The 23,592-nt window shown below is 40.0% G+C and overlaps 2 protein-coding genes across 4 annotated transcripts in view; both read left to right on the top strand.

The window, feature by feature from the left end:
- Positions 1 to 23,592, top strand: part of LOC127359589 (interferon-inducible GTPase 5-like) — a 113,341-nt gene extending 89,749 nt beyond the window's left edge. For 2 of the 3 annotated variants that reach the window (XM_051393533.1, XM_051393543.1), the window contains exons 3-4: positions 352 to 661; positions 23,246 to 23,592. In XM_051393533.1, coding sequence (XP_051249493.1) covers positions 352 to 661; positions 23,246 to 23,573 — 638 coding nt within the window. In that variant the 3' untranslated portion in view covers positions 23,574 to 23,592. Of the gene's footprint in view, positions 1 to 351; positions 1,272 to 23,245 lie in introns of those variants that run through there. The other variant, XM_051393524.1, reaches the window with a different exon arrangement.
- On the top strand, positions 21,837 to 22,788 carry LOC127358912 (T-cell-specific guanine nucleotide triphosphate-binding protein 2-like). The gene is made up of 2 exons (XM_051392479.1): positions 21,837 to 22,386; positions 22,762 to 22,788. Exons 1-2 carry the CDS (start codon positions 21,844 to 21,846, stop codon positions 22,786 to 22,788), a joined length of 570 nt encoding a protein of 189 aa, XP_051248439.1. The 5' UTR covers positions 21,837 to 21,843.

Here is a 23,592-nt window from a genome sequence, read left to right as displayed (position 1 = left end):
GGGGGGGGGTGGATGGCTTAAACTCTGGACTTACTTACATAAGTTACATAAGTTATGTGACTTGTCACACCCAACAAAGTAGTTTTGTTCCCTAAAAGTCAGTCAAGTTGTTCAGTTGCCTAAACCAAACTGTGACACAGAGTTCACAATGCTTACTGTGTTCAAAAGGCTTTCTGCAGCTCGTACATATACTAAAGGGTACCCTGTGCATATGTATGAAATGCTGAGGGGACGTGACAAAGACAAACCTGAGATGAGAACAGATTGGGTATTCATGTGATTTAAATATTTAAATTATTTCACCAGTTTCTAAAAGTAATCTTCGTACCATTTATTCCTTTTGTGTCACAGGTCTTCAGCAACAGGGTGTGGAGTCTCCTCAAGTCTTCCTGGTGTCCAGCTTTGAGCTCAAACTGCATGACTTTCCCCTGTTACACAGGACCCTAGAGGGAGAACTTCCTGCACACCAGAGGAATGCTCTGCTGTTGGCCATGCCCAACATCAACCTGGAGATCATCAACAGGAAGAAAGAAGCTTTCCAGGCCAAAATAAAATACTTTGCTACTCTATCTGCAGCTGTAGCAGCTGTACCAGTCCCTGGGCTTTCTGTTGCTGTTGATGTAGCTTTGATGGTTGGAGTTGTCTCAAAATACGTAGTCGGGTTTGGTCTTGATAGCTCGTCACTGAAGAGTCTAGCTGGTAGCACAGGTGTGCCATTGAAGGATCTGACAACTGCCATCCGTTCACAACTGGCTGTAACAAAAATAACCCCATTTCTTATCATGAAGCTGCTTACTCAATGTGTAAGCACAGCTGCATCAATGGCAGCAGAGGAAGGGTCCGGATTCATTCCAGTATTTGGAATCTTAGCAGCAGTGACCCTCTCTTTGATCACAACCAACAGAACTCTGAATAGTTTCCTCAACATGTTTGCTGAGGATGCACACACAGTGTTTAAAAGGGCCCTGGGTCTGAAGACCTCAGTGTGATATTGTGATAGTTCAATGGAGCGAAGCCTGTGAGCTAGTTCAGGCAGTCAACTCGAGCTGCGCTGTTATACACACGACATGCCTCACTCCATAATCACTAACCAAGCGCACCCTTCCAATCTGGCGGTCTATTTAAACTACACAGTTTCCCAGCTCTCCCTCTGCTCTTTCAATGCCGCTGTTGCCCTGCATCCGTATTGCTTCTGCTGCTCTGTAAGCCCCACCACCACCCCAGAATCCACCTGTAGGCTCCAGCTTGGGGTTTAAGGTATTTGCTCATCACTCCCCAATATCTCTATGTAAACATATCTGCGGGGAATGATGAGGTCGGAGCCTAGACGCCAAAACCTAAATATGCTATACTGCTGTAATAAACATTACTTTCTAAATCAAATTTCAAACGTGAGTTGTCTGACTGAACTGGTTTTAGTTGTTGTACATTACAATACACTGAAACTGTTGTCATTCAATAAAACAGGTTTTGCTCATTACAGAGATAAGTCAAATGTGTGTACATGAAATACATATTCTGTAATTAGTGATAAACTGCATCTTTTACTGCATGTAGTTGCTTGTTCACAGTGTACTGTGTATGTGATCATTTTACAGGAGTACAGTCTAGACCTGCTATATATAAAAAACACCTGTGACCCAAACCCTCCCCTCAGTAAATGATTGTGAAGAAGACAATAATCAATCAGCTGGAAGGGACAAAAGTTTATTGTAACCCTACAAAAGACACAAAACTAAAATAAAATTATATATCATTCTTATACAAGCCTCAAACTATCATCGTACACGGACCACAGATTAATTATTCATTCAATGGTGAATTTCTGTAAGATTTTTTCATAAAATGGCCTCTGACCTTAATGGAATGTGTGGAGGGATTAACAGTTTCAAAGTGATGGAATTTCATTTTTGCCCACTAAGGGCACAGAAATGTACAAATAATAAGACAATAATGTCTCCTTTAACAAGTAATCAAGGAATAAAGGAATTGTGTTCATTATACACCAGAATGCTGTATAACAAAAATAACGTTTGTAGTTCCCCCTCCTAACATACTGTAAAATTATATTCACTGTTTGTACACAATGTTATTGACTTTGAATGTTAGCACTCTGGCTCGTAGCTGAGCCAAAGCGTTCTATGAGCGGAGGGACCTAGAAACACGGACGTAATTTTGTGGAGAGGGACACAGAGGACATGTCCCCTACACTTTCTCAAAAGGCCGTTTTGGTCATGCCACGATGCCATCAAGCGGGATCTCTGGTCGTAATCAGTCCTTCACTGACCAATCAGCGTTCATTAGCAGAATGCTAGCGTGTTATGGGCAACAACAACTCGTCCTGTAAAAAATCGAGAGGACATAAGTACTCGTTCATTCAACTTTCGACCTATAACCCATGTTGAACTTGCAAAAACTACAATCAAATCTGAGATTTCTCAATGACAATCAGGTGAAAGAGACAAATTTAGCCGTCTAGCTCAATCTGCTCCCATTCATTCTGCACTCATGGGCGGTCGCCCCCAGTGGAACTCTGGTGGAACTGCAACCAGTATTTGGTACAGTGGGACTTAATTACACTTACACTCATTTCAAATTAAATTGATTACTTGACTACTTACACTGAATTATGGACATTTTATTCAATTTCTCCCCACCTGTGATATTCCTGCCAGTTTGACCTGCCCACCACTGGGTGGTTCTATGTAAATGAGGTCTGTTTACCATATATTCCAAAAATAAGTGTAAAATTGGTGGTACTGAGTTGGAGTGAAGTTGACTAACAAGGTGAAACAGAATTGGGTGATAATGTTTTGCTACATGCTTTACAACCAAAGTCAAACCAAAAAAGGGAACAGTAAACTTAAAAGTAGCAATAGAAAACTAGAAGAACTACTAGAAAACACAGTGAACTGAAAGAGTTTTATTAGAAATACTTGTCCCCCCCACCTCTGAAATCAAAATTTCGTCCTTGCCTAGAAATATCTCCCGTTGCCAAGTCGTACCTATGGTTTTTCCTATTTATGGTAAATGGTAAATGGACCTGTACTTGTATAGCGCCTTTCTAGTCTTCCGACCACTCAAAGCCGTTTACACTACGTGGCACATTCACCCTTTCACACACATTTACTCAGCGATGTTAAAGCCCATCAAACAGAAACTAACTCATTCATACACATTCACACACCGATGCTGTGCATCGGGAGCAATTCGGGGTTCAGTATCTTGCTCAAGGATACTTCGACACGTGGCAGAAGGAGCCGGGGATCAAACCAACAACCTTCCGATTAGGGGACGACCCGCTCTTCCTCTGCCACAGTACACCCTACTGGACTGGTGAATGTTTCCATTGCATTAGAACGATATGGGATGGTAATGATTCTCCCAGGTATTAGGAATGACCTCAGGTATTACCAGGGAAACTGAGTTATGGCTTATAAAACACTTTAGGTTTTGATAGAAAAACAGATGAAAATGTAAATATAAAAATATCTTTGGCAAGTGACCATGGTAGAAGCGGGATAATGCTCTTCACTAATGCCCTTGCCTTTTCAATAATGTGGAATTGAATAGATGGACTTTACGGAGGCTATGGCTGCGTTTCGTTCACTTACCCTCAGCCCTTGGTATGACGTAACAGCATACGTTGCACGGCGGCCACTTGGAGCGCGGAGGAAAAGAGGGGCGGGGGAGGAGCGGGGGAGTTAAATGAAATGCATTGTGGGTGATATCCACCTCGGAGTGACCATCGTTGTTCACTCACTCCCTCAGCCCTCAGAGGGTCCATCTCACCAAGTTCACTTTTCCAGACAATTGGAACGACACTTATGATGGCGGCGGGGATTCCCCCGAGGGAAAGTGCCGAGGGCATGTTGAACGACTAATGAAACGCAGCCCACACAATGGAAGTCACACCATACCCCCATCCACACTACCCCAATGTTACTGTGTGGGATCTTCCTGGTATTGGTACCACCAAGTTTCCAGCTGACAAGTACCTGAAGCATGTTAAATTTGAGAAGTTCGACTTCTTCATCATCATCTCAGCTGATCGCTTCAAAGAGAATGATGTGAAACTCGCTCAGGAGATTCAGAAGATGGGAAAAAAGTTCTACTTTGTTCGCTCAAAGATTGACCATAACATACAAGATGAGAAAAGAAGTCAGAGGGATTTCAATGCAGAAAGGACTCTTAAACAAACAAGGGAAAACTGCATTCAAGGTAATCATTTCTAATCTAATAAATATGAATATTATATTCAGTGGATTTCCTTGATTTGCAACTAATGAATGCTGCTATATTGTTTAAAGCTAATCAAAAGTGCTTGTTGTCTCCACTGCCAGTCTCCAATTGTTATTCAACGTGTCTGACATCATTATATATTATACCTTCTGTTTAACCAGAAACAGCCATAATATTGCTATCGTTTGCTACCAGACTCCATAGACAAAAGTAATCATTTTACCTCGCATTACAATTTCATTCAAAGTGGACAGAAAAAAAAAAACCAACTCTTTGTTAGTCTTTCCACTTTTCAACAATCACCAACACTGGTTTGGTTGAAATAAATACATTTTGGAAAAATAGCTGTAAATGAAGGGACTCCTAGACTAACATGTATGGTCAGCAAGACTGGACTTGTAAATAAATCACAGAGAGGCTGTGATAGGCTCTCTAGGCTGTGTTCTTCAGAGTTACTGTTTTTTTATTTATTTATTTATTTATTTATTTTATTTAAGTATATCTTTATTGTTAATTATGTGTCACATCTTGTTCACACATACAAAAATTTTTTTAACTTCAACCCCACCCCCCTCCCCTCCCACAGAGCAAACCCATTATCTGTCATACCTGGAAGAAAATCTGTATTTCTTTGTATTGGAGTAATTGGAGATAAAACACCAGTTCTTTTTTCCCATTTCCTAATCATGTCCCAAGCCTTTAGTGTGGATTTAACCATGAAATTACCATCTGCAACCTCTAATTTATTCCGATTCAGAATAAATGAGAGACTAGCAAATTGTAACTGTTTACCTAAATTGTATGCTTCAATATCGAGCCAGACAGGGTCCGGATCGTTCCGTACCCAATCTACTAGATATCTAAATTGAGAAGCCACTTGATACAGCCTAATGTTGGGAATTGCCAATCCTCCCTGTCCAGATGGCAATTGCAATTTTGCTAATTTAAGTCGTGGTCTTTTGCAGTTCCATATAAATGATCTAAACCAACCATTAACCGTCATGATAGTATTATTATTTAGCAGGACTGGGATCATTTGAAATTTGTAGAGCAGACGTGGTAAAATATTCATCTTAATCAAAGAGATTCTTCCCAGCATCGAGAGTGGTAAAGAAGACCACCTCTCTAGGTCATCGTGGATGCGTTTAAGCAGAGGCTGAAAATTAGCTTTAAACATCTTTTGCAGCAGAGGAGTAATAAATATACCTAAATAAACAAAACCTCCTGTTGCCCATCGGAAGGGTGACAAGCCAGGGGGAAGGGAGTGGTGCACCTGACCCAATGGCATGGCCTCTGACTTACTGAAATTTATTTTGTAACCAGAAAAATTACTAAACTCATTAATAACAGTAAGGACTGACGTAATAGATATTGCCGGTTGAGTGATAAACAATAAAACATCATCAGCATACAAGGAGATCTTATGTTGTCTGTGATTAATCGATATACCATGAACAGTAGAGTGAGTTCTAATGGCTTCTGCCAGTGGCTCGATTGCGATCACAAATAACAAAGGTGATAAGGGGCACCCTTGACGCGTGCCCCTCCCCAGAGCAAAGTAGGGAGAACATTTACCATTTGTGATAACAGCCCCTAGTGGATTATGATAAAGCAACTTGACCCATTCAATAAAATCATTACCCAAATCAAATTCCTTGATTGTGAAAAACAAAAAATCCCATTCTATACGGTCGAACACTTTTTCTGCATCCAGTGACACTATCATACCTTTAAGATTGTTTTGCTGACACAGCTGAATAATGTTGAGTAACCTTCTGACATTATTACATGAGTTCCTTCCAGTGATAAACCCTGTCTGGTCATTATTAATGATAACTGGGAGGACTTTCTCTAGCCTTAAGGCTAGTATTTAGATAAAATCTTGAAATCCAAATTTAATAGACTGATAGGTCAGTAGGATGAGCATACATCCGCTGGTTTATCCTTCTTAAGAATCAGGCTAATGTTCGCTTCTGTAAGTGTTCTGGGGAGAGCTCTCTTCTCAAAGGAGTGATTCAACATGGCAAGTAAAGGCTTTTCCAACAATGGCTTAAAACGTTTATAAAAATCCGAGCTGAAGCCATCAGGACCCGGAGCCTTTCCTGATTGTAAAACACCAACTGCTTCAGTTTCTTCTTCCAGTGTTATAGGTCTATTCAATACTGTCTTTTGTTGGTCATTAGGTTTGGGCAGATTCAGATTGGAGAAAAAGTTCTCCATGAGTATAGAAGCCCCTGCTGAGTTACTGTTTTTTAAATACAAAATGACCTCTATGTGTTACTTTCCCTCCACTGTATCTCAGCAGCAAGCAGATACAGCAACCTTGAACAGACACACAAGCAGTGGAATGGTGTCCTCCATTTCCTTTTAATTTCATTTGACATAACCTAACCTCTGTCCATTATTCAAACTCAAATGCAAGGTGCATATTCCAATTAAAAAAAAAACGAACAAATGTCAATTTCAATTTTATCCTTACTATAGTATTGCCATACTTGAGTGCAAAGAAAAATAAAACAAATAAAATATATATATAGACAGTATTTATGTCATTGGGATTTGACTATATTATGTTGAACACATCAAACTCCTTTTATGACACAGGTCTTCAAGATGAAGGTGTGAACTCTCCACAAGTCTTCCTGGTGTCGTGCTTTGAGCTCCACCTGTATGATTTCCATCAGTTAGAGGAGACCCTAGAGAGAGAACTTCTTGCACACAAGAGGAATGTTCTGCTGTTGGCCATGCCCAACATCAACCTGGAGATCATCAACAAGAAGAAAGAGGCTTTACAGGCCAAAATAAAGTACCATGCCTCTGTATCTGCACTCATAGCATCTGCCCCAGTTGCTGGGCTTTCTTTTGCTACTGATGTAACCATTCTGGCTAAAACCATCAGAATGTACCAAGTTACTTTTGGCCTTGATTGTGAGTCACTTGAGAATCTTGCTCGTACAGCTCGTGTGCCTTTGGATGATCTTAAAGAAGTGATGAAATCACCACTGGCTGCAAAGGAAATAAGCCAAGATCTTGTTATCAAGGTATTGTCTTTGTCTGCAGGTGAAGTTGCATTAATGGCAGCAGAGGAAGGGTCCAGATTTATTCCATTAATTGGAATCCCACTAGCGATGACCTTCTCTTTCATCTCCACCTACAGAGCTCTCAGTACTTTCCTCAACATGCTTGCTGAGGATGCACACAGGGTGTTCACAAAGGCTCTGGGTTTGAACACCTCAGTGTGATATCATAATAATTAAAACTGTTAGCGTAGTATGCAAATGAGCTTCTGCATTATTTTTGTGATGCTTACTGTCTTAATACTGTTTCCATCGGATTGAAAGGAAGGCTTTGAAATCAAAATAAATATGTTCATTGAAATTAACTGATATGAGCTAAGTTGTCATTACATTACAATTTTTTCACAAATGAATTCTCCATGTCATACATTTGGACAAACACACATTTTCTTGTTCCTTCAGTACCATCTACAGACATGGACATACAGTAGCTATGTTGTCTTTACATTCAGTCTTCAGTGACATGTACACTTGAATGAGTTAATGATTATTAAATATCTGTTCTCATGAATGTAATTAATTCTTCCATACATAGTGGATTGGAACCAAATCTATACCTGTGGATACAAATAAAGTAACCTGAACCGGTTCTGACTTTTCTCATATCTCACTAAAAAATTGTCTTCACACTAATTTGCAAAACTCTGCATTAAAAGTCAGATTCAAACCTCATCAACATTTAAATCTGTCAGTCACCATTTGTTATTGTTGATATGGCCTTCAGTGGTTTCAGTGCTCAACAACATCAAATAAATGTAATAAGTGTAACAGACACTTGTTTATTTTATGTATAGAAAAATTAAATAATTATCAAAAGATGAAACATGAAATTTGATCCACAAGACATTAAAAAAGACCAGGAAACAGAACAGGCAGATGAGGTCAATGAGCTAAATCAAGCACCAGGAGACTAACATGACTGGTAAGATAATTATCAGAGACAAAGCCAATTTCTTTTGTGACAGTTTAATTCACTGTTTCTGCATGGACCATGTATGTATGTTCACTGTGTTTCAGGAGACCAGGTTCAAACCAGCACATATGAACAAACCTGTCAGACTGTGTTTGTATTTGATAAAGTGGACAAATGCAGACTAGTGGCTACAAAAGATAGAAACCACCATAACTTCTTTAAAATTGAAATATCATCACAACTCTTCATGAATAAATAAAAATACAGATTAATGTTGCTCAGTGCTTTCTTTTCTTCTGGACTATAAAATTGAAAGCATAATAGACAAAAACACACCAGGTTCCCTTTTTCTTGAAAGCCAGCCTCCTAACAGATATCATTGAAACTACCAAATAAAACATGCATTGGTTGAATCTCTGTCCATCACTGCTGGATGTTGAAACTGTCACTTACTATGAGACTGAGTTCCAGTATAGAAGACTTAAAACATAGAGGGTCTGTTATTACAGTGGCCATGTTGTTAATCAGGAAGTCACAGGAAGGGGTTGTCTCTGTTCCAGTCTCACCAGGAAGGAAGACACTTGAATAAGTAGCATTTAAGAAGATCTACATGTCTTTACACTCTAATCAGTGCCAGCTGTGTATCTTGTAAAATCTATAACAACAGATTAGACATGAATTGATGATTGATAAATTATTTCCTTACATAGGAAAATAAGATATCCTATTTGGTCTTCTTCATCATCTCAGACACTCGCCTATGAAACTAAACTTGCAAGCCTCTTTGTCACAGTTCAATCCAACGGTCTTTGGAACAACAGGATGATATGGGCCTCTGACTTTCACAATAAAAGCAGTCAATAGTTTCAAAGTTATTCAATGGCTTAAATGTAAACTCGTTCACGTTAGGTGACGTAGAATAAAGAATAAGTAGATAAAGTCCACATTTGCAGGTGGTAGGGTGGATCAATGGCTCAAACTAACTCTGGAGTTACACCCAGGTGTCTCATTAGTTTAAGTTTTAAGTTACATAAGTCATCTCGATTTAAAAAGTCTTTCCACAGCTCATACATACACTAAAGGGAACTCATTTATATGTGTATATGTTTGAAATGCTGAGGGGATGTGACTGCCCATCACTATAATGCAGGTTGTTGTTCATGAGCAGGTGTTTGTTAAACAGGTAACAGGGTGCTGCTCTGGCACTGATAACTGTATATTTATTAATATCAGTATAGTTCACATATGTGTAGACACAAACTCCACAAAAAGTCTCTACAGCGGTTAAAGCCCACTGACAGCTTCTCTAAAGACATATTTCCTCGTTCTTTATTTCCTTCTTCTCGTTTCCTTGGAAAAGATGCAAGTGAGGGAAACGTGGCTGCAATTAAGCGACATGAAACACACCCATTCACTGGGAATGAAAAATGGCCCTGGACTTTTTTTTAATCACTCCCAACCCAATAAGTTGTTGCTAAATAATATTTATAACAATAACTAGGAAAATTCATGTAAAATAGAACTTATTGGTACACTGGTATCCTGGTCCTGGTTAAATCTACAACCTGGATGAGTGTATAAATTAGTATATTTGCATAATATTATAACTTTAATTAAATAAAATGTGAATATAATAGTATAATGTTGGTATAATGTTAAAATATTACTTATAGAATGTTAGCATATATATTATATAATTATATAAAAATGAAGGAACAGTTTGTTCTTCAGTACATTAGCAAGGAAACATTAAACACAAAGACATTTTTTAAAAAGGATTTTAAAAAGGATTTAAAATGGTGTGTTTCTCAACTCGAAATCTCCTCTGACCGATTGACTTCTGGCACACAGTGTTGTTGTAGTATGAAATCTGAGTCTGCACTGGGTATATGGACAATTGACCGGATTCTCCATGTCGTTTTTTTGTCTGACTTCTTGCTCAGTGTCGGAGCAGTGGGTTGTTACTATTGCCAAAAAGAGATCAGGCCTCAGCTCCACACACAGACACACAGACAGAGTGCAGACAGTGTGTGGCAGTTTACTCGAGTTGATGAATATGGTGCAGTATAACCGACAAAATCCTTACCACAGCCAACTCCTGATCTTATCTGGCCAGTGACAAGCTGATAAGTGAGAGGCCAGCAGTGGGAAATGAGAAACCAACTACTAATTCAACCAAGATTGTAATGGGCTGGTCATAGCTTCTGAGGCTAGCTACTAGCACACAGAGGTTAAGTAGCTAGTAGTTTTGGCTGCTTACTTTCTTCTTCTATATTTTATTGGTGGAATTAAGAGGGAGCTGAATCTTGGCTCTTTATAGTCTGCTTATCTGTGAGAGCCGTCAGTTGCTGGACAAATGACCTCCATGTTGTAGTAGACACCTATTTGCATATGAGCGGAGTGAGTTTCACTTTCATCCTAATCATAGCATTGTCATACTGTGAGTGCAAGGAAAACAAATGGAGCTTTTAATCCTGCACTAATGATGCATTTTCAAACATTAAAATATTCTATACAGACAGTACACCGATCAGCAATAACATTATGACCACCTGCCTAATACTGTATAGGTTCCCCTTTTGCCGCCAAAACAGTCCTGACCAGTCGAGGCATGGACTCCACTAGACCTCTGAAGGTGTGCTGTGGTATCTGGCACCAACATGTGCAAATACATTCAGGGATAAAGTTCAGTGAACATTAAGCAAACTGTATTATGTTGCGTTATTCAATGTTTATTTTTACATGCAAACATTATAGTATAGTCAGATAGCTCAAAGTTAGATAGATATCAATTGAAGTGCACTAAGGCAAGACAAATGAAAGCACAACCCATGTTGGCAGCAGATCTTTAAGTCCTGTAATTTGTGAGGTGGAGCCTCCATTGATCAGACTTGTTTGTCCAGCACCTCCCACAGATGTTCGATTGGATTTAAATCTGGAGAATTTGGAGGCCAAGTCAACACCTTGAACTCGTTGTGGTTTGAACCATTTTTTATTTGTGGCACGGTGCATTATCCTGCTGAAAGCCTCTGCCACCAGGAAATACCGTTTCCATGAAAGAGTGTACATGGTCTGCAACAATGCTTAGGTAGGTGATACGTGTCAAAGTAACATCCACGTGAATGGCAGGACCCAAGGTTTCCCAGCAGAACATCACCCAAAGTACACTGCCTCTGTTGGCTTGCCTTCTTCCCATAGTGCATCATGGTGCCATGAGTTGCTTCTAACACATCAACTTTGAGGACAAAATGTTCACTTGCTGCCTAATATATTCCACCCACCTGACTACTCATAATGTTATGGCTGATCGGTGTATATTTATGTAATTGTGATTTGATCTCTCACAGAAGCTGCTTGCCATGCCCAATATCAGTTGCGGGATCATAAGCAAGAAAAAACAGACTTTACAGGCCAAAATAAAGTACTATGCCTCTCTGCACTCTGCATAGTAGCATTGCATCATAGCATCTGCCCCAGTTGGCAGGCTTTTATTTGCTACTGATGTAACCATTCTGGTTAAAACCATTGGAATGTACCAAGTTACTTTTGGTCTGGTCTCTTGAGAATCGTGCTCTTAGTCGTTGTTAGGGCCATAGTAAACAAAATAAATTCTACCTACTCTTCAACCCTATCAATTGGTCAGTGGTGGAAAAAATAATATTTCTAGGTTACCTAAATCTATCACAGTGCTCTCTGTGTGCTAGCTGCTGGGTGCTTATCAAAGTTACACAACACTCAAAATGAATTCCTGCAGTTTGACTATTACTCAGTCCCTCCAGAAAAATGCAGCGTTTTTTTGTGATTGTTGCGGGCAAAAATCCTTGATTATGCGGCACGTTTTCTTAAAAAATGCGATGAAATATGCGGCATATTTATGCAATTTTATGCGATGAAACTGCGGGAACTTGCAAAAATTGCGGTTTGATGAAAAAGAGAACCCCAACACCCTGTTCTCACTAGGCTACTACCTTAATGTAAAGAGTCATTTCTTATAACTTCCTATGATAAGCAAGCATACTACATCACAGAAAGTGCTGGGAATATTTAAGTTCTCATCTTGTTTTATTTCAGACCTTAATAAACACATGGCTCAAACTTACAAAACATTGATGAGTCAAACAAGTTCTGTAGCTTTACAAAAGGAATATGCTACAACTTCTGTAAAAATGAATAAATAAATAAATAAAAAAATAAAATGTGTGCTCCCTGTTTTACAGAGGTAGCTATTCAAAACAGACATCTTCTGTTAAAATAAGTGCTTCCAATGCACAAAGTGCAGTCTCTTATTAGAAGGTTAATTAACATGCTACTAATATACTTACAACTGTAAGGTTTTTGAAACTAGTATAATTTAACCCACTGGTAACAAAAAAGTGCAATCTTACATCTGTAAAGTTGCATCAACTCCTGAATGAAACTACAACAGTCCACTGTGAAAATGAAAACTGCATAGTCTCTAACACTGGCCAATCATTTGCCATCCTCATCCTCCATCCCCTCTCCCTCAACGTCCATCCATCGCGGGGTTTGCAGCTTTTCGTTGATGTTCACGTCGCTGATTACGTCACTTCATAACGTTCCCATAGCAGCAGGGGAAAATGGCTGCTTTTGTGTGAAGTAAACGCAACATTTTTCAACTTTCTGCGAAGATATATGTGACTTTTTTGCAACGAAAATGCGGGGATTATGAAATCATGCAAGCCCCGCATATTTTGCGGGGAAATCGGCAATTTATGCGGCGTATTTAAAAAATGCTACCCCCGCATAAATATGCGGACCTTGGCTGATTATGTATTGATTTATGGGATCGCATAATCGCGTTTTTCTGTAGGGACTGATTACTTTTTCACATGTAGCTACTGTATATTGTTACCTTCCGGATATACCAAGTAAATGTACATACAGCAGCAACACACACACAAGTGCACTCCGGTTTAATGTACATACAGTTTCTCTCAACTGTCCCACTATATTACAACATTAGTAAAAACCTCCCCAGCCTGAGGAACATGCTCACAGGCTGAACAACATGAACTGTGACATTATTGATCCATTAAGCTTGAACATTCGTTGCTAGCTCATTATTTGCCATTATCACTCTGTAGCAGTCTGTAGTTAAATACACACATGATGCCATCAAAAATAAACTTTATCCACTCAGCTCTAATGTCCTCTGAGGCTGGGGGCCATTTTTGGTGATTATTTATTTATCGGTTAGTTTAGCCCTAGTCTCCAGGTTGCCAGTTGAAGTTACCAGTTTTTTGTCTATTAAACCAGTGGTTCCCAACCTGGGGTCCGGGCCCCAGAGGTCGCAGGGGGTGCGCACAACTTTGTCTGCTGAGGTTGTGAGGTTACCAAAATTATTATTTACAAAAATGTAATTTATAAAATCCCAATAACACACCCAATTGGATAATCAAAACTCTGTATAATCCAAATTGAAACATATTTTTGGTCCACATTTAAATTCACTAAGCTATTTATTACCTATTTAGTGCATGTATGCGGGTTGGGGTTGGGGGGGCTGACTTGTCTTGGACACAAGCAAGGGGGGCTTCAAGGAAAAAAGGTTGGGAACCACTGTATTAAACCACATTATTATTAAAACAGAACCACATTTGTTGAGTAAAATATATTTGCATATTATTATTATTATTAAAGGTTTTTTTTGGCCTTTTTATTGCCTTTATTTGATAGTGACAGCTGAAGAAAGACAGTAAAGCGGGCCAGAGAGAGAGGGGATGACATGCAGCAAAGGGCCGCAGGTCAGATTCGAACGCGGGCCGCTGCAGCAACTCTGTACATGGGTCACCAGCTCTTCCAACTGAGCACAATATTAGTTTAACATAATTAAGGTTATTTCTAACAATATAGCATACATCAATATACATCGGGTCTGCATAAGTCCCTCCCTAAGGAGATTTCCCTAAAGGAAATAAGCAAAGATCTTATTATTAAGATATTGTCTTTGTCTGGAGGTAACGTTGCATTAATGATAGCAGATGGCAGGAATCACCTTTTTATTTTACTCTACCTACAGAGCTCTCAATACTTTCCTCAACATGCTGATACCGACAGCTGCAGAGTGACAGAGAGGGGGAGGGGAAATTATTTTCTATTATCTATTACTAGTTTATGTGACAGGGACACTGATAAACAGAAAAATTAAAATTGAAAAGCTGAATGAAAGCACAGACTAATGACAGGAAATAAAATATTACATACTCTTGCTGTGTTTGCCCTTGTACAGTTCCTATTTTAATATCAAAGGGCAAATTGCTACCTGTGCTGTGTTTCATTTTCACATACAATTTATACATTAACAATAAAATAGAACCTTACAGTATCTTTTATTCTACATTGTTACTGCCAACTGTTAGGATTGTTATTTTATTCTGCAATGAATCACATTTTTGGCAGCCTGATATGCTCTGAGGCCTGAACACATCTACATGCCAGTATTTAGTTATAGTCATAGCGCCAGCTACTGGAAACAGGAAGTGACATGTTTAAGACTTTTGATGCCACACCACGCACACGCTGTTCAATGAAGACTCACAAGCTTCACGATATAATGTGATCAAATTTTAAGGCTTTGTATTTTTAGTACAAAATATTTACATGCCAATATTCAGTTCCACCTACTGGAAACAGGAAGCCTTGTATGGCAATCATCATCTGGTTTACATGATCATGTTGAAGTGTTGAGTAACTAGGTGAACAGGCACGTATTGCAACCAGACATGTCTGGTGCGGAGAGAAAGGGGAGCGCACACAGCGGACACACATCTTGTGAAGTTGAGCACACACACAGGACCGTCTTGTGAGGAGCAAAAGAGCAAGTAGCACGTCCCGAACCGAACACCCTAGAGGGAGAGTGGGTTGTGGCCGATTCCGTGGCCTGTCCAAGGACCATCAGTCCCTCCAGAAAAACGCGATTATGCGATCCCATAATTCCATACATGATCAGCCAAAGTCCGCATATTTATGCGGGGGCCGCATTTCTTTAAATACGCCGCACTTTCGCCGCATAAATTGCCGATTTCCGCGCAAAATATGCGGGGCTTGCATGATTTCATAATCCCCGCATTTTCGTTGCAAAAAAGTCACTTATATCTTAGCAGAAAGTTGAAAAATGTTGCGTTTACTTCACACAAAAGCAGCCAAAAGCAATGATTAAATTATTATTATTAGTCGTAGTCAGCGGCGGACTGGCCATCGGGAGAACCGGGACGTTTCCCGGTGGCCTGGCCGCCGATGGTCGGGACCAAAGGCTCGGTTCGGGTCGCGCTTGATTTTTAAATAAACAATCCCTCACCTGTAGTTCTACATGCTTGAAAAATGGAGTGAGATGGACAGCCCATAGGAAAGGTGGAGCAGAGAGGGAGAGGCTTAAAAAGCTAAAAGCACTGACCACAGATCAGCGAAGTGCTGTAAAATAACTGACATGTTTGCCAGTAAGGGAGTAGGTCAGACATTAAACACTAGTGGTGACAACAGACGCACAACCAGAGCCTATCCAGCACCACCAGCTTATTGAGGAGGTTAGTTCCACTTTGTGGAATCTGATGGGGCTAAAACTGACTTAATAAAACAAATGTAAGTGCAAATTTTAGAATAATGGTTAACTAACATAGGCACAACATAATAAATTATACGACTATTGATATCCTTGTATTATATTATTTCATTTAATATATATATAGTCAAGAAGACGTATAAACGTTTCCAGCCGAATAAAGACATTATTCTCCAGCCACCTTGCCCCCAACGCTCACTAGCGCACACGCCGCGCTGGGCCTTTTGGAGAGATCGCCACTGGAACCAGGGACGAGACGCAACTTCCTTCAGCCTGTTGGACCAGTGATGCAAAGCTGCAGTTGAGCTGAAAGCCAAGGACCTGGAATCCTTCCAAGTTCCATCTACAAACAAAGTAGGCTGACTCTCCGGTACACGGCCGGATTCACACACATGAAAAAGAGCTAGTGTCTGTCTGTAAGCTTTGATTCCCATCGTTTAAGTTTAAGATAATTTTCGATTAGGGCCTCTCAGTTCTAAAATGTACTCTCATAATATTTTAAACTTACTGCCGCATCGCAAAATCCACCATCGCTCCTGAATCACCTAATAGTAATAATTCATATATTGTCCACATATTCTGTTACTTGTTGTTGTTTGTTTGCATTATCATTTCATGCTATTTACTCTGCATTAGCTTAGTTAATAAACATATATAACCGTCGGTGCAGGTTTGATTTGATGTGGGGAAATCGATGAATCGTGTAAAAGAAATCTCTACTTCAGAAATATGAGATTAAATATAGATTTTGAAATTTAATAAATTGATTTGAAATTGATTTGATTAGATCTGTGGAATAATTTCCTCCGGATTATTCCAGTAGCTAAACAACGGAGGTGGTGCCCCATTTACGAGTGTATTATTAATCCCCAGTGATTAATTGCCTTTCTAATTAAATAGTAGTGTAACCCCTACACAGGGTACAAATCACAGAAAAATATCAACCAGTTTCTATGCCAATATTGAAATGCATTGTCGAACCCAGATGGAAGAAAGAATTGGTTATTTGCTATTGGAAAATATCTGCTATACTGCTTTAAATCAAAATGTCTCCTAAACTGTAACCATATCCTAAGTGAGGCTTTAACAACCGGGTTTGTGAACTGTATACTACAGTTGTGTGGTAACGATGATGTGAGTGTTGATAGAGGGTTGGATAATAGTTCCAAATGAACCCAGTATGGACCCTGCTTACTCTCATATTTGTAAATCCAATAAATTAATTTTACTATGTTAGCAGCCCAATAATACCAAAGAAAATTAGGTAATCCCAACCCACCAGCATCTTTAGGAACCTCCAGGTACGTTTTTTTCATCCTAGGATTAGAATTGTTCCATATAAATGAAGATTAGTCTATCTAGCTGTTTAAATGTTTTCATGGGGATAAATATGGGGATCATCTGAAAAACATAAAGAAATCTAGGTAGGACTGTCATTTTAACCAAACTTAGCACAAAAAGTAAGGAAATTTGTGTTTGGTAGATTAATTCTCTGTGGTAACAATGCTTTTGGCAATTCAATTCAATTCAATTCAATTTTATTTGTATAGCGCCAATTCATAACAGAAGTAATCTCAGGACACTTTTCAAATAGAGCAGGTCTAGACCGAACTCTTTAACATTAATTACAGAGACCCAACAGTACCACCATGAGCAAGCACTTGGCGACAAGGGCAAGGAAAAACTGCCTGTTAAAAGGCAGAAACCTAGGACAGATCCTCCGGCTCTAGGTGGGTGGTCGTCTGTCTCGACCAGTTGGGTGGAGAGAGAGAGAGAGAGAGAGAGAGAGAGAGAGAGACAGACAGACAGACAGACAGACAGACAGGTGCATAGCAACAACAGTATTGGCAGCGGCAATCTAGCAGGACCATGGCAGGAGGCTCCACCAGGATCGACAAGAACCTGCGAGACGAGAAAGCACAAGAACTCCGGGGGAAGAAGTGAAGTTAGTAACATGCATAAATGGAACATGAATGAGTGCAGAAAGAGAGAGGAAGGGAGGAGCTCAGTGCACCATGGGAAATCCCCCGATAGTCTAAGCCTATAGCAGCATAACTAAGGGATGGTTCAGGACTCACCTGATCCAGGCCTAACTATAAGCTTTATCAAAGAGGAATGTCTTAAGCCTACTCTTGAATGTGGTGAGGGTGTCTGCCTCCCGAACCACAACTGGAAGCTGGTTCCACAAGAGAGGAGCTTGGTAACTGAAGGCTCTGGCTCCTGTTCTACTTTTAGAGACTATAGGAACCACAAGTAGCCCAGCATTCAGAGAACGTAGTGTTGTAGAGGGGTAATAGGGTACTATGAGCTCTTTAAGATATGAAGGGGCCTGACTATGAAGAGCTTTATAGGTGAGGAAGAGGATTTTAAATTCAATTCTACATTTTACAGGGAGCCAATGCAGAGAAGCTAGTACAGGAGAGATGTGATCTCTTTTTCTAGTTCCTGTCAGTACTCGTGCTGCAGCATTCTGAATTAATTGGAGCGTTTTAATGGACTTATTGGGGCAACCTGATAATAAAGAGTTGCAGTAATCCAGCCTTGAAGTAACAAATGCATGGATTAGTTTTTCTGCATCTGTCTGTGATAGGATGTGTCTAATTTTTCTAATATTACGTAAATGAAAGAAGGCGGTCCTAGAGGTCTGCTTTATGTGGGAGTTAAATGACAAATGCTGATCAAAGATAACTCCAAGATTCCTGACAGTGGTGCTAGAGGCCAAATTAATGCCATCTAGAGTAACTATATCTTTAGACAATGAGTCTCTAAGGTTTTTGGGGCCAAGAACAAGAATTTCGTTTTTTTCTGAGTTTAACATCAGAAAATTGCAGGTCATCCAGGATTTTATGTCCGTAAGACATGTTTGTAATTTAGATAATTGATTAATTTCATCTATCGATTGATAGATATAACTGCGTATCATCTGCATAACAGTGAAAGTTAATGGAGTGATTCCTAATAATGTTGCCTAAAGGGAGCATATATAAAGTAAATAGTATTGGTCCAAGTACAGAACCTTGTGGAACTCCATGACTAACTGTAGTATTTATTGAAGATTCATCGTTAACATGTACAAACTGCGAGCGATCTGATAAATATGACTTAAACCAGCTTAGTGCGGTTCCTTTAATGCCAATTTGATGCAATAAATCTTATACCGTTGGAAAGCCTGTTTAGTTCCCTTTCAAATGGTGCCCTATTTGTAAGGAACATGCACTTGTGGGACAAGCAGCTGCGCTGAGTATGTGTGTTGCGCCCATGAAAAATTTGCCAAATCTTTTCTGCCACTGCCAAACAGGTTATTTTGCTGTTGCTATTGACACTTGTTTTGAGCTTCTGGTACCCCCAGGTGCTGCCAATCAGGTGCCTGATTGGCATCTTATTGGGCAACTAATGGGGCAATAGGGCAACTTCAAGCTGGTGTTCCGCAAAACCAAGTTGCGGAATTATTTGGAGTGAGCCCTAGTACCATCTCCAAACTGAAGGCCAAGTATCATATAATGGGGGATGTCAAAGACAGGCCGCGAAGTGGGTGTCCCAAGAAGACGACACCCCAAGAAGACCATTTCCTCACCCTCAGCACTTAGGTGCCGTAGGCTGTCTTCTACAGATTTGCAGTCATGGTTTGCAGGACGATATGGCCAGACAATCCGGAACAGACTACACGCAGCCAATCTCCGGTCTCATAGGGCTGCCAGGAGTCCTGCCATGACTGCCCTTCACCGTAAGGCCCGTTTGCGCTGGTGTTGGCAACACGTGCACTGGAACCTGAACATGTGTGGGAACGTTATGTTCAGTGATGAGTCCAGATTCTGCCTATGGCAGCTGGATCGTAGGGTCAAAGTGTGGAGAAGACGCGGAGAACGCTATGCTGATTGCTGCACCGATAGAATAACATCTTTATTAGGCAGTGTGATGGTGTGTAAATTGCCAATATGTCTTGTTTCTTCAAACTTCAATCATCCAATCCACCAAACACCAAACGAGTCAATGGCAGAATAAGCTGTTTGGCATTGGCAGAGAAGATTTTTCATTCATTCACCCACATACTCAGCTCTGCTGCTCATCCCACAAGTGCATGTTCCTTACAAATGGGGCACCATTTGAAAGGGAACTAAACAGGCTTTCCAACAGTATAAGATTTATTGCCAAAAAGCATTGTTACCACAGAGAAATAATCAACCAAACACAAATTTCCTTACTTTTTGTGCTAAGTTTATATTAATGCAACCTGCTAATGAGATCGGTAATGTTGACCATTTCCCAAGCTCTTGTTTTGTTTGTTCTAATAATGACTTAAAGTTGTGTTTCTCTAAATTCTCCATCTCATGGATAACTTTAATTCCTAGATATGTAAACATATCACGTTCTATTTTGAACGGAAATTTGGAATAATCTCCATTTGTGCGGTCAATTGGAAAAAGCAGGCTCTTTGAGTAGTTCAATTTGTAGTCTGAGAGGTGTGTAAAGTTTTCTAGCATCAACAATAGTTTTGGTATCGATACTGTCGGGTTGGATATATACAAAAGCAGGTCATCCGCGTATAGCGCCACTTTATGGACTTTGGCGCCACAGGAGATACCGGTAATACCCTCTTCTGCTCTAAGGGCTATAGCGAGGGGTTCGACCGCTAGATCGAACAGATATGTCTACAAGACCTGTAAAGGGGGAAATAGTCAGAAATATTGCTATTGGTCCACACAGCTGCAGTGGGTGCATCATATATTATTTTGATCCAGGTCAAGAATGATGATCCAAAGCCAAATTTAGATAGATTTCTTAAAAGAGTCTCTAGATAACAACAGAGGGTCAAACTGCCATGTGCGGCGTGGTCTGATGCACTCTGGGAAACATATATCCAGCTGTACCGGGCCATGGTCAGAAATTACAACGCTATTATACTGGCTATCCTTGACCATCGGGAGAGTTCTGCTATCTACAAGGAAGAAGTCGAACCTGGAAAAAGAGTGGTGAACTGGGGAGAAGAAGGAGTATTGCCTAGTAGCTGGATTGTTTTTCCTCCATGGGTCAAAAAGTGCGTATGTGTCCATAAGTGATTGGATAACTGCACCTGAGTTTGAAATCTTACTGTTAGGTCTTGGATTTGATCTGTCTAGTTTTGGATGTAAAACACTGTTGAAATCGCCCCCCAGTATCAACTGATTGTTATTGAGATATGGTAATGCTGCTATAAAGTTGGTAAAAAAAAGTGGGACATCCCAATTAGGTCCGTATACATTAGCTAATGTTACTTGGGTACCATACAAATTGCCCCTCACTATAACATATCTGCCCCTGGAGTCACACACAGTCTGTGATGGGGTGAATGGGATGCCTTTTCTAATCAAAATCACTGTACCACGTGCCCATCAACATTTTTTGAACAAAATAATTGCCCTATCCAAGCTTTCTTTAGCTTTGTGCATTCACTTGATCGTAGGTGAGTCTCCTGTAGAAACATGTTATCACTTCTTAATGTTTTCATATGCGCAAACACCCTACTTCGCTTCACTGGATTATGGATTCCCTTTATGTTCCAACTCAAAAAACGAATATAGCCTGACTTTTGTGTGTCAGACATTGTGCTTCTAGGATAAATAAGAAAAATAAGAAAGCGAGAAAAAGTCCCTGTCTAACTATAAAACTAAAACTTAAACTGAGCCTTAAATCCCTATGCTGATCTACTGAACCTGTCGAGATCGCACACATCTCTTCTAGCATTGTACTGCAGATAACCATCTAACCTATCCTCCTAACAGGCCCCAACCGGGGCAAACCATGATATATACAAATTGGATTGAACTTAGAATAAAAATGATTTACATGTAGCCAACAAGAGAAACCAAGGTGCCTCTATAGGACCAGCTCCTCTCCTTTAAATCGTTCTCAAGGTACTTCATGTTAACAAAATCCCTCTGTTATATATGTATGTCTAATAGAATTTAAAAGTCTCAAAATGCTATAAATACCCACTCAGATGTACTTAAGAAAAGAAAAAGCCATTGTATATAGCAGGTGATTCAAGAATCACCATGGATAATCCACTGCATTCTGAATTCACTGAAGAAATTAAAGAAGCTCTACAAAACAACAATCAAGCTTTAGCTGTTGCAAAGATCCAGGAGTATTTGGACAAGAAGAAGAATTATCCACTAAATATTTCCGTCACAGGAAAGGGTAGCTCTGGTAAATCCACCTTTGTCAATGCCTTTAGAGGCATAGACAACAGTGATGAGGAAGCTGCCCCTACTGATGAAACCACCTCAGAGGTTACACCATACGCCCATCCAAATTACCCCAATGTTACTCTGTGGGATCTTCCTGGTGTTGGTACCACCGAGTTTCCAGCTGACAAATACCTGGAGCATGTTGGATTTGAGAAGTTTGACTTCTTCATCATCATCTCAGACACTTGCTTCAGAGAGAATGATGTGAAACTCGCTCAGGAGATTCAGAAGATGGAGAAAAAATTCTACTTTGTTCGCTCAAAGATTGACAACGATTTACGAGCTGAGAAAAGAAGTAAGAGGGAGTTTGATGAGAAAAAGACGATCACACAAAAAACTGCATTCAAGGTAAGGGTCTTATGGAATCATTTATAATAATTGTAGGATTTATAACTGGATTTTCATCATTAAACTAAACTTGCAAGCCTCCTTGTCACAGTTCAAACCAAAAGACTTTACAACAATAAGATAACGTGGACGTCTGAATTTCACAACAAAAGCAGCAAAGTTATTCCATGGTTTCAATGTAAACTTGTCCATGTGAGGTAGTATAAAGAGTCCACATTTGCATGTGGTGGGGGGGGGTGGATGGCTTAAACTCTGGACTTTATGTGACTTGTCACACCCAACAAAGTAGTTTTGTTCCCTAAAGTCAGTCAAGTTGTTCCAGTTGCCTAAACCAAACTTTGACACAGAGTTCACAATGCTTACTGTGTTCAAAAGGCTTTCTGCAGCCCGTACATATACTAAAGGGTACCCTGTGCATATGTATGAAATGCTGAGGGGACGTGACGAAGACAAACCTGAGATGAGAACAGATTGGGTATTCATGTGATTTAAATATTTAAATTATTTCACCAGTTTCTAAAAGTAATCTTCATACCATTTATTCCTTTTGTGCCGCAGGTCTTCAGCAACAGGGTGTTGAGTCTCCTCTAGTCTTCCTGGTGTCCAACTTTGAGCTCCACCTGTATGATTTCTATCTGTTAGAGGAGACCCTAGAGAGAGAACTTCCTGTACACACTCTTCTGTTGGCCATGCCCAACATCAACCTGGAGATCATCAACAAGAAGAAAAAGGCTTTCCATTCGCAAATAAAGCTCTTTGCTACTCTATCTGCACTCGGTGCAGCTGTACCACTTCCTGGGCTTTCTGTTGCTGTCGATGTAGCTTTGATGGTTGGAGTTGTCTCAAAATACGTAGTCAGGTTTGGTCTTGATAGCTCATCACTGAAGAGTCTAGCTGGTAGCACAGGTGTGCCATTGAAGGATCTGACAGCTGCTATCCGTTTACCAATGGCTGTAAAAAAAATAACCCCATTTCTTATCATGAAGCTGCTTTCTCAATGTGTAAGCACAGCTGCATCAACAGCAGAAGAGGGAGGGTCCGGATTCATTCCAGTATTTGGAATCTTAGCAGCAGTGACCCTCTCTTTGATCACAACCAACAGAACTCTGAATAGTTTCCTCAACATGTTTGCTGAGGATGCACACACAGTGTTTAAAAGGGACCTGGGTCTGAAGACATCAGTGTGATATTGTGATAGTTTAATGT

This window comes from Dicentrarchus labrax, unplaced genomic scaffold (genome assembly GCF_905237075.1).
Source record: "Dicentrarchus labrax unplaced genomic scaffold, dlabrax2021, whole genome shotgun sequence".
Lineage (NCBI taxonomy): Eukaryota > Metazoa > Chordata > Actinopteri > Moronidae > Dicentrarchus > Dicentrarchus labrax.
The sequence above is the reverse complement of the archived record's forward strand: the minus strand, read 5'-3'. Positions and strand labels throughout refer to the sequence as shown.

What these genes read in the sequence shown, in the direction of transcription:
- LOC127358912 (XM_051392479.1), top strand. Translation starts at nt 21,844, where the DNA reads ATGGATAATCCACTGCATTCTGAATTCACTGAAGAAATTAAAGAAGCT. An exon ending in CACAAAAAACTGCATTCAAG is followed by an intron (nt 22,387 to 22,761) that starts GTAAGGGTCTTA and finishes TGTGTTCAAAAG; the next exon opens with GCTTTCTGCAGCCCGTACAT.